At 43.3% G+C, this 11,973-nt stretch overlaps 1 protein-coding gene across 1 annotated transcript in view; it reads left to right on the top strand.

The window, feature by feature from the left end:
* Positions 1-100: 100 nt before the first annotated feature.
* The window catches only part of Ldhb (lactate dehydrogenase B), a 24,335-nt gene continuing 12,462 nt past the window's right edge, over positions 101-11,973 (top strand). Inside the window, exons 1-3 of the mRNA XM_023718935.1 lie at positions 101-210; positions 3,821-3,955; positions 10,338-10,434. Of these exons, the coding sequence (XP_023574703.1) occupies positions 3,827-3,955; positions 10,338-10,434 (226 nt within the window). The 5' untranslated portion in view covers positions 101-210; positions 3,821-3,826. The remainder of the gene's footprint in view (positions 211-3,820; positions 3,956-10,337; positions 10,435-11,973) is intronic.

Here is an 11,973-nt window from a genome sequence, read left to right as displayed (position 1 = left end):
GCGGCGCACACCGGAGCTCTCGTCCTTGCAGGGGATTGAGCGAGCCGCGGGGAGGAGCAGGTGGCTCGGGTTTCCAATCACAATGGAGAAACCTTAGCGGCTGCGGAGGGGGTGGGGCGCCGCCTTCCCCGCCCTCCCGCAGGTCCGGCGGCAGACTCTGGCTTCTCCGCGGCGGCTGTGGCAGCGCTCTCCAGGGCCTCCTCCCGCAGGGTAGGTGGATCTGTGCCCAGGACCCCGATTCCTAACTCGGGGGGCAGGCTGGCTGGTGCGTATGTTGGGCACTGACCGTGCGGCAAGTCAGAAAGGAAGACCAAGGAGCCAGCGCCTCCCGGGCCTCTGGCCCTTAGCATCCCGGCCGGCCCTGCCTAGCCCTCGCGGTTCCCGGGCTCGGGCTGCAGAAGGCGGGGAGCAGCGGCCGCATCCCGGGCCTCCCCGCACCGCGGCAAGCAGGCGTAGTTAGACCCGGGTATGCTTTCACTCCAGGGAGAGACTTGTTGCATTGGCAGCGAGAACCGGTTTCTGCACGCCCTTGATGGCGTCCTGGCTGGCGGGGACGGAATCCCCCCGGCGCCTGCGAGAGCCGGGGCCCGCGCCCGAGGAGCTGCAGAGAGCACGGATGCAGGGAGAGGGCGAGGCCGGCCGACCTTGAGCCTGGATTCTCGGGGTGACCTCCGACGATGCGCCCGGAGGTCGCAGACGTGCTGGGCTGGGCGGGAGGCTTTAGGTGCTGCGCAAGTTGGCTGCAGCCTGAGGCAGCCGGCCCGGAGCCCGGTGCTGTGCTGGCCTTTATCTGGATGCTTGGCTGTCTTGTTTGCTCCGCCAGCATCGGGTGCGCAGCTTGAGAAAGGCCTAGACTCGTTCCCAGAGACCTTCAGCGAGGAGATCTGTGCTTGCTGCCCGCCCTCGTGACCTGCTGCTTTCGGCTGCACGCGCCTGGAGGAAGAGGTGGCTCTTTGGTTGTTCGTGGGCCTCCAGCCGCGCTGGCTGTCTGCAGGCTCCAGCTTGTGGCAGAGGGGAGGAGAGGCGCTGTTTATTTTTGTGGTTCTGGAGGTTGATCTAAGAGCCCTCACCCTGAGTTAACCCTTTTTGATTTTTTTATTTTGCGTCTTGCTAAGTCACCAAGTTGTCCAGGTTGGGCTTCAATTCATGATCCTCCTGCCTCAGCCTCCTTGAGTGCTGGGATTATAGGCACATACTGGTAGGAACAGTTTACTTCTAGTGATATATATCCAGGAGAGTGGGACATGTAGGACACCAAGAGACCTGGGCTGTTTTTTGTTTTGTTTTGTCCTTTTGGGACAGGATCTCACTATGCGATTCAGGCTGGCCTTGAACTCACTTTGTAGCCCAGGCTGGTCTCGAACTTGCAATGATCCTCCTGCCTCTGCCTCCTGAGTGCTGGGATTACAGGCATGCTCCTCTATGCCCAACCCTGTGGGCTGTGGTAGGGACTGTTGGTCTCTTGATGGTCTCCAGGAGGATTCCAGAATAAGGATTAGATAATAGCTGAGGTCAGGTGGAGGCCTGTTTGCCTGATTGGCAAGTGGACCTAAAGAAAAACAGCAGGAGTATTTATACCTTTGCAAGATTGGTATCAGGAGACACAAGGTTGCCTAGCAACTAATAGTGGAAATTGCCCAGGCAGGTTGCTTTTTTCTAGACTGAGGTAGCCTGAAATTTTAGGCACTGTGGCCTTGTCCTACCCTCCCATATATGACCTATTTCCAGTTTCAGCCACTCCCAATAGGCTGGGTTTGTTTGTTTGTTTGTTTCCTGTTTATTATTATTCATTTTCTACCCAGCCAGCACTGATTTGTCCCTGGACCGAATATAATGCAAACCATTTTTTTCTCACAAAGGAAAACTTTTAAAAGTGCACTTTTTTCTACAAAGATCTGAAAGGATCCATACCGGATGGACCCTCTAAGTTGTAGTTTCTGAACTCCCTGAAACTTATGTATGAGATCTGTTAGAAAAGCTCATCTATATTTATGGTAGAGACTATTTGTTCTCTATTACTTCCCAAGGCTGGGCTTTAGACCTGAAGATCTTAAATGGATTAACAAAATATAAATGGATGGGGGGAGTTATGCATTTGAAACTGAGTTCAACAGAAAGAGATGGAGTATTCATCTGATTCTGCTCAAAATGCAGATCATGCTTGAATTTCATTTTAAGGCCATGCACTTGTGGGGGCCCTTTAGTGACAATGTGTCTTTTTTTCAGTCGTGTCCAGTAGAGAACTGTAAGTATGATCTGCATGATAATCTCTTCTCCATTTAGTCCTAACTGACTTGAGAAAATGTTGTTACAAGGTTGTCCCAGATTCAGGTGCTTTATTCCGGCAGGCAGACTTCCTAACTCCCATTATGCAGTTACTAAGCCAGTGTTGTTACTTAGTCTATCGCAGATTGGAAACAAAACTAAGATTAGGTTGAAAGACTCAGTTTGAAAAAGATACAGCTATCCCAGATTTAACTGTCTAGTATGAAAAGTATAAAAATAAAAAAAAATAAAAAAACAGAGTAGGGGACCCTGGGAAGCCGAAGCAAGAGGCTCCCAGGTTTGAGCCCAGTCTTGGCAACTTGAGAATTTAGTGAGATCACAAGTCAAAATAAAAAGCATTGAGGCTATAGTTTGAAGGCCCCGGGATCCATCCCCAGTACCAGGGGCAAAAAAGGACTTATTTATGATCTATACCCTGTTCAGAAGGTGGAACAATGTATTTTATGTACTGTGTCACTGTGGAATTGATGTTTATTTCAGTAAGGTTTGCCTTTTTTTCTATTAGCTCAAAATTAATCTGATGGCATAGAAAAAAATAGGTGTTACTGTAGAAAATGTTTTATAACCGGTTTGCATTTTTAAAAAAATTTGCATAATTTTGGATGATTGGGGAAAAATAATTGATTCAGAGGTTGATTCTCTTAATGTGACCCCTTGAAAAGAAATTGTATTAACTACCTGCCCACTTTCTAAGAAATTTCCACGGTACAGTGGAAGAAATTCAGATTAATAGTTTTGTAGATTTCTGCACAAATTTTATTCACTACTACTTTATTGTCATCAGATATTTATTAACTGCATACTACATATTCAGTACCCTGTGACATACTTTATATGAGAGTTAAAGTAAAAGAAGCCTTTGATCTTTCAAGAGTGAGAGCAACCATTTGTAGCAGGAACTGTATTCAAAAGTTGCCATATGTTTTGACCGAGCTTCATGTAGGTTAATAAGTTTATAAAATTATATACATGTGTTTCTTTAGAGGAGCAAGACAAACAAATTAACTTATTTAAATATAAATGTACATGTCTCTTACCCAGTATATAAATGATTACAATAAAAATGGTTGTAAGACTCCTGGTTTGCCTATAATCTCACACTATGGGGAAGTTGAGGCAGGAGAATCAAAAGATTGAGTGTACTCTGGCAGCTTCAGGAGACCCTGTCTCAGAATAGAAGCAGGGTCTTGGGGATGTGGCTTAGTGGGAAGGTACTAGGTCCAATCTCCAGTCCTCCAATTTCAAAAAGAAAGGAAACAAGAAAGAAAGAGAAGTATTTAAAAAAAGAAAGAAGACAAATGATTGCAGCTTGAGCGAATGGAATTCGAGGCCAGTGTTTTTAACTCTGAAGGTTTTTTTCCCCTTCGTTAAATCTTTCGTTCACAGGGTCCCATGGTTCCTTAAGAGCCCATTCAGGGTTCCAAGTTTCACGAGTTTCATTTGAACTGCAGCTCAGCGTTGCAGTGGTGACGTCTCAAATGATTCCTGCTGGGATTCTGTGTGTGGGTGTGATGCTTTGGTTCTTTTCTTGCAGTGTAGAATGGCGACCCTGAAGGAGAAGCTCATCGCCCCTGTTGCAGAAGAGGAAGCCGGGGTGCCAAACAACAAGATCACCGTCGTGGGTGTGGGGCAAGTTGGTATGGCCTGTGCTATCAGCATTCTGGGGAAGGTACGTTTCAAGAAAACATATTTTTAGAATTATCTGTTTATTTATTTATTTGAGACAAGGCCCTTGCTCTGCAGTTCAGACTGGACTTGTGCTCATGTTGTAGCCCAGGCTGGTCTCGAACTCACAACCATCCTCCTGCCTCAGCCTTCAAGAATACTAAGGGAGTTCCATTCTACCCTTTTGACCATGATTAAGTTACTGTATTTGGGGAACTTCACATTATTGCAGTAGAATTGTGTAGTACGTATATGATATTCATATTAGAATTGTCTGTGTTGCTATAGTCCTTTCCTTTGTACTTGTTTTGACCTCAATCCAAGGCTTTATATTTTATATTCTTTTTTTTTTTTTTTTCATACTGGGCATTGAACTCAGGACCTTGGATTTCCCAGACAGGTGCTTGTGCCACTGAGCTATCTCCCCAGCCCTCTATTTTATATTCTTATCATGTTGCTTTATATTTCTTAAATCTTGAAATGTTCATTGTTTTTTTTTTTTTTTTCCTTTTGTTTTCTTAGCCATGCTGGGAATTGAACCCAGCGCCTCCATACAGTGTGCTGAACAAGTGCTCCACCCCCAGCTAGACCCTCTCCCCCACCCAGCCCCTCCTTGTCTTATATCATTGACACTGTAGCATTTATGTCACTCCTGTAGACTGTCCTTCCAGTTGTGTTAGCCTGGAATTTCAGAGTAATTTAGTTCAGGTTAAATTTAGAGAGTGGGATTAAATCCAGCTTTCTGGGGAGTCATATCAGAAGGCACATGATGTTCAAGTCATATTACTGGGGGTGCTGAAATTAATTCGATGGTTAGACAGGTGACTGTATTTCATCACTATGAAGGATTCACCCTCTAAGAAGTACAGTGACTTTTGAGGTTGTGAAAATATCCTGCTGTTCCTCCCACACTATCAACTGTAGTTTTATTTATTTATTTATTTATTTTTTTTAATATATTTTAGTTCAGGGTCTACAGGGTCTCACTACATAGATAGGACTTGTAGTGATCCTCCTGTTTTCATCTTCCCAAGGGCTGGGATTACAGGCGCACACCACCACATTCAGTCTCAATTGCTGTCTCAGTGTGCCCCATGGGTGGGGCCGGCACAGCACCCCAGGGATCGAACCCTGGCTGCCGCACTCTGCCTAAGCAGGCGCTTTAGTCAGCTGAGCTATCAGAATGACCCTGTAGTTTCATTTAGAAATGACTTCAAAGCTATAGAAAATTTGCAAGAATATTAGAAATATTGTAACTTCCGTATTGCCAGTCCATCTTTTTTCCAGCCATTTGAGAATAAGCTGTAGACATGATGCTATTATTTCTAAGTCCTGTGAAAGTCCTAAGAATAGGCCTTACTATCACATAACAGAGACTGTTCTCCACATGAATGTTGGTACTGCCACCATACCAGGGTCACCTTCAACTTCTCAAGGTTTTAATTCCCCCTGGTCTTTGGGCTGGACTCATACATAACCCTTGTAGTTCAGATACAGTTTTCTTTGGTTCCCAAGGACTTTTGAGGAGAGGAAACCCTTTTCTTATTTGGTGCACTGAATGGATTCCTTTTATCAATGTGTAGGAAGAAAGAACAGAAAGGCAAGCAAGCTCAGCTCTGCCCTTGGTGAAGCACACTGTCCTCTTTGTGTCATATGTGGAGGCCGCCTGGGTAACTCCTAGACAAATGCACTTCTGTTTGCAAATTTTTTTCATGCATAGAATTGAACCCAAGGCCTTGTGCATGCTAGACAAACTTCTGCCTCTGAGCCACACCACAGATCTCTAGAGTTTAGATCTATGGGAATGAGTTCTGAATCTACTGAGAAACACTTATCAAATCAACTGAAAGATGAGGTACACAGCCATGATATTTTATTTATTTGTAGTACTGGGAGCAGAAACTGTGGCTTGGTGCATAAGCAAGCATTCTATGGCTGTACTATCTCCCTGGCCCTTTTTGAAATTTTTGGGTTTTTTTGTTTTGAGAGAGGGTCATACTTCAGTTACCTGGGTCGGTGTTGAACTTTTAATCTTCCTGCCTCAGCCTCCTGAGTTAGCTAGGATTATAGGTATGTGGCATTCTGCCTGGCCTTGTGAACTTTAATTGTCTGGTTTAATTGCTTGTAACTTGAAGTAGCTGCTTCTTAAATTATGAGGAATTTAATCACAGTATAGTATTCATATTCCTTCTAGTAAAAACAAATACTTATATTTCTTTTTAAAAAGCATATATGGGGCTGGCCAAATAGCAGATTAAAGTGACTGCAATCAGGTGCAGGGGCCAGGGGTTCAATCTCCAGGTCTTCTGTGCTGCCCCTGCCCTGAGGGCACACTGAGACCGTAATTGAGACTGGGTGTGGTGGCACACACACACACATGCCTGTCATCCCATCTCTAGGGAGGCTGTAAACAGGCAGATCACTATGAGTCTGATCTAGTAGTGAGACCCTGAACACCTTGTAGACCCTTCCCTAAAAAAAAAATTTAAAAAGAAACATTAAAAAAGCATATATGAAACATATACTATGTTCAAAGTACTTTAAATAAAATGTTTCATTTGAAACAATCCAAACATGGAAACTACACAGACTACTAAATGATATTCTAGAGAGGGAGCAAATTGATCATAGCTCCATGAATTAGAATGGAAAGAACCCACCAAATAGGGCAAACAAGTAAACATAGGAGAATAAGAGGTATACAATAGTAGTCTTTCAGTTATTCTTTTGTGTTCAGCAGCAAAATATTTCCATCATCACACTCTACAAATGGACTTCTCTTCCACCCTATGAGTCATGACTCCACCTGAGTCTACAGGGTAGATTTCAAAGAAATAGCTGTAGCTCAGTTCCACAAGTGACACCTAGCCACCAGTAACTGTCACGGTCATTATGCACGTCCACAACACACTAGAACTTTGTGCGATACCCTATCTCAAACTGTTAGAAGTGCTGGTCATTTACTTGCCATTCCAGTATTTATCTTATGTTTTACCCTTAGTACTTCTTTGCTATCATGAAAACTTTTTTTTAGTTCAGTTGTTTTGAACCATTTAATTTTTAATTAATTAGTATTTAATTTTCTGAATATTGCTTAATCTTAATTTTTATTCTAAGACTTATACTATATCTTTGACCTACAATTTATTTAAAAGACATTGTATGATATCTTCTCCTAATATTAGAAACTTTAAAAAGTACATTTCCATTTTCTGTTGACTTTAAAAAAACAAACATGGAAACTCTTCAGATCCTTGCTTTGGGTAAGGTTCCTGAGGCTGAAGGAATCCCAGAGCCCATCCAAGGTCACTCAGCTGGGAGATGCCAAGGATAAATCTTTAAATGTCAAATATCAATTATGACTCAATGCATTTGACTTCCCTACCTGCAGAATATTGTAGCTTGACCACACAATGCCCAGAGAATACTGGCGATCCTGGTGGCTGTGGGAGAGTTGTAGCTCCCTACAGCTATCTAGCCTCACCACCAGAGAGTATCTGTCCATCACTAGGTCAGGACAAGGTCCAAATACAAAAAAGAGAAAATACAAGGAGAAAAATGGAAACAAAGCTTATATAAATAAGGAGAGAGGAGTTGAAGGGAATGGGAAAGAAACAAGGTATATCATGTATAGATACAAATTCATTTTGATGAATGTGATCGTTATGTATACCTAAAATGTACCAATAATTGCTTCTTGCCTTTTGGCTAAGAGCAAGTGTACAATGTACCAAGAAAAATTATAAAAGAATATTTTAAAAAAGAAAGACAGATATTGTGTGTGTTGGGGGGGAGTACTGGGGATTGAACTCCGAGCCTTGTGCATACTTGGCAAGCCCTCTACCACAGAGCTACAGACACAGCCCAGGAAGATAATTTGAAAACAGATCCAAAAGCAGAATTCAAAGTATGCTTCTGATTGGTTGCCTATTTTCCACCATCAGCAACTCAAACTTTTAAGTCAAACCGTGGTAAGATGGGGACCACATGCACTTTGAGCCCAGAATTTTCAAAGTGAGCCATAGTGACTCTAGTATCTTCTTTCTATGCCAGTATACAAGCTGTTAAACAGGTAAACATGCTTATGAAATACTAGCCTTGCCCTTAGTCAGGTGCTTGTGAATTTCTCTATTTATTCCTCCCTAAAACCTGTTGTCTGGTAGTGTTGTCTCTGCATAATGTTGGGGGAAAAAACATTCACAAGGCCTAAGCAACTTGACTAAGATCGAAGAGATGACCAAGCCCAGGGTGTGACCTTTCTGAGCCCATAACTGGTGCATTTTAGGGGACACGCACTGCGGTGTTACCAAAAGTGGCTGGTTAGGGGATCACAGATTAGGGGCAAAGGCGTACACCCTTGCTGCACTCCATTTAGAAGATGCTAATATTCTTTTCCTGCTTCTGCCCACACACTGCACCCCGAATGCTTATGTAACAGCTGTAGGGTGCTTTCATAAAGCAGGATTGACTCCTTGTCACTCTGGTGCAGAAAGGTCTTCCCCGAGTTTGTGACTCACTTTAACTTCACCTTCTTGATGTTCTTACGGCGCTGCCACCACCAGAAATCACCTCACGTCCTTGGTGTAATTCCCGTTCCCCTGTACATTCCACGAGCCCAGGGACTACTGAATTTGAGCTCTACTCTTTTTTTTTTTTAATTGATGGATTTGGTACAGGGTCTCGCTATGCAGCTCAGACTCATAATGATCCTCAGCACTGGGATTATAGGCATATATTACCACGCCTGGTTTCGGTGGGCCATGGGGCAGGGCTGACACTCCATGTGGTGCCTGGGATCAAACCCAGGTCCTTGCACTTGCCAGGCAGGTGCTTAGACTGCTGAGATATCTCCCCAGCCCTCTCCACTTTGTTTTTGATGATCAGAAAAAATGTCTGACTTGTTCATTAGTGAATATGTATTAAACTAAGAAATCCTCCTCTTAGTACTGATGAATGGCCCTTGAATTTTGTCAGTTTGCCTTTTCATGGCTTCTGCTGCCCTATAGGAAATGCCTCTATTTGTATGCCAACCCCTTCGTGTTGACAGGGGCAGGTCCTCCTGGCAAGATTGACATAAACCCTTACCCCCCTGTGACCCACTGTTTCAGTTTGAGTGTCTTCTTTATTTGGTGTGGTTTGGTTTTTGAGGCACGGTCTCACTTCAGTGTGTAGCCCTGGCTGGCCTTGAACTGTCTACTTGAACTCTGTGTAGCCCAGCTGGCCTTGAATTGTGAGCTTCCTGCCTCAGCCTTCTGAGTGGTGGGATCTCAGGTGGGTACCGTTACCATGGGCCTGAGTGGCTGTCTTTCATCCAGTTGGCTGTAGCCACTGCTCTTGGGTTCTAGACAGGCAGCAGGGCTGCGAAGTCGTTGTGCAGTGTTGGCACTGGCTTAAGTATGGTGTGTGCTGGCAAGTGGCACATACTTGTAATCCCAGATTATGGGAGGTTGCAGCAGGAGGATCACCGGCAGTTTGAAGACACCCTGACCTATGTAGCAAGACCCTGTCTCAAATCATCCCCTTCAGAAACACGGGTACATAGTTAAAATGTGTGTGCGAGGATGGATGGATGGATGGAATAGACTGAAAGGCCAAAGTAAAACAAAATTATATTCATAATAAGGTAAAAATGACCTTTCAAAGAGGAAGAAAAACAATTAAAAAAATTCTTGAAGTAATGGTGCTTGTCCAGCTGGTTAATTATTTGGAAAAGAAATTGTACGTTTTGCCCCCACAAAATTTGATGCAGTCTAGACCAGAAAGTTGAATTAAAGAATAGAACCTGTAAGTATTAAGACATCGGTGGAAGGTATATCCTGTATCTGCTCCCCAGGGAATGGATTTGAGATCAAAAACCATTTTTGTAGAAATTAAACAAGACTTCAACAGGGATATTCTCATCTTCTAACTGACTTTATTCCTTAATGAGATTACTGCTTTTGCAGTTAATCTACACCTTGTTTTTTTTTTTGGAACTAAGGATTGAACTCAGATCCTTGCACTTGCCAGGGAAGTGCTTATTCCACTGAGCCATCTCCCCAGATAAACCTTGTTATTTTAAACAATTTTCATTATACTAAACAGCATAAGTAATATATGTAGATGCTGATTTCATGGCCCATAAAATATGTGAATGTAGAGACAGATTTAAGGCAAACAACAGCAGCATGAATACTTCTCAAATGTGTTTTATTTATGTTCCTTTATCCTTGGAGGATATTTGGTCATGCAGATCCAACTAAATTCAGCACTATAATTTTTTTTTTTTTTAAGTGCTGGATCGTTTCCTTCCTAGTCAGCTAAATATGCACTTCTCAGCCAATTCATCACTCCCACTGCAAACAGAGACAGGATCTGAGAACCAGTGACATCCTTTCCTGCTTAAGCACTTCGTCGTGCAGTTCTGTTGTTATGCCGGCGCATGTGGTGTTGCTAAAATAAGACGGATCGGTATTTCGAGTGGCTTGGCACCCTCAGAGTGCTGTAACTATTTTTAATGACATTGCATTAATTTTAGACTTCAATACAAAGGAGGCTTTTGTGTGACCTTATCAAAGACTGTAAAGGAATACTCTGCTTTTACAAATGTCGAAATGTGTTTCAGTAGAAATGGATCCAAAAGAATGCCAGTATTTGACAGTTAACACCTAGAATCTTCGGGCGCTTGGTGTCAGGATCCCTATAGATACTGAAGCCCAAGAATCCTTAAGTGTATTATATAAAATGGTACAGTATTTGCATATGTACTATATATGTCTTCCTGTATACTTTAAATTATCTCGATTATTTATAATGATTAAAACAGTCTATAAGCTATATAACTTCATGCTATAGTTGGAAAAATGTCAAGAAAAGAAATCTGTACCTGTGTACCGTAATTGCAGTTTTGTTCAAAAAATGTGTTTGGCCTGAGGTTGGTTTAATGCATGAATGTATAATAACCAGGGACAGAGGATTGATTACTATATAGAAATACAAGAGTCTGTAAGTATTCCCCAAATTGCAAGTTGGTCATTCCAAACACTTACAAGTCCTGCAGTTCAGCTGCTTAGAACTAAAACACATTCAGTCCCAAGGAAAAGTTCAGTCTCCGAGAAGCCCTCCTAAGTGGGCCTATTGTAAGGCACCTCTGGGCTAGGTGGCAACCCCGCATTCTAGCCGCTGGGTCTGGGAGGAAAGCTAAATAGGTCAAGTTCACCTCCTGGCTGTCTCATCTCTGCGTGGCTCCTCCCCCTGCTGGCTTCGCCTTTCCCCATCCCCTCCAATTCCACCTGATCCTCCAAAGTGCTTCCTGAGCCCAGCAACCCACCTTGTCATGGTCAACCCCATCCGTCTTGAGTCCTCATCACACTGCTCTCCAGAGAGAAAGCTTTCACATCGGACAGTGAATTCTAGTATTGATACATTACTGATTATTAGGAATATATCTACAGCCCTGGAAAACCATAGAGGCAAAGCCTTAAGTGGTGTTGCAATGGGAAGGTTAACCATTTTTTAAATTTGTAAATTACAAGCTTCCATAATATAAAGAAATGTCAAAGCCAAAAGGTTATTCAGGTGCATTTATTTCGATAGGGCCCCCTCCTCTTGCAAGAAGCTCAAGGGCTTGCCGAAGAACTTCCTTGATTTCTAGAAGGGAAAATTCTTTGTTTTGCTTGCTTTTTCTCCCTACTACCATTTAAAGATTCTGAGAATATGTAAAATTATAATGCTTGGACAAAATTAAATAGCTGTATTTGTTGATTTATAGTTGGGGGGGCAGAAAGAGGAGGAAGATTAGAATTGAAAATGAGAACTGTGAGATTAGGAAAGATTGAGAGGTGTGACTTGGGACTGATCAGAAGTGCCGGTGCTAGATGTGGCCGTCCACGAGACGTTTCTTGCTTTCCCCGCCAAGATGTTTGAATTGGTGAGAGTCAGCCTCGGCATGGCACGCTGCGCCGGGGCTTCCAGTCCTGAACGTGGACTCACAGCCCTGGCGATTTAAGCCACATCTGAAACCGACCTGGGGTGATATCAGGA

Source organism: Octodon degus, unplaced genomic scaffold (assembly GCF_000260255.1).
Source record: "Octodon degus isolate 3935 unplaced genomic scaffold, OctDeg1.0 scaffold00064, whole genome shotgun sequence".
NCBI classification, from domain to species: domain Eukaryota; kingdom Metazoa; phylum Chordata; class Mammalia; order Rodentia; family Octodontidae; genus Octodon; species Octodon degus.
This window is presented reverse-complemented; position numbering and strand designations above follow the sequence as displayed.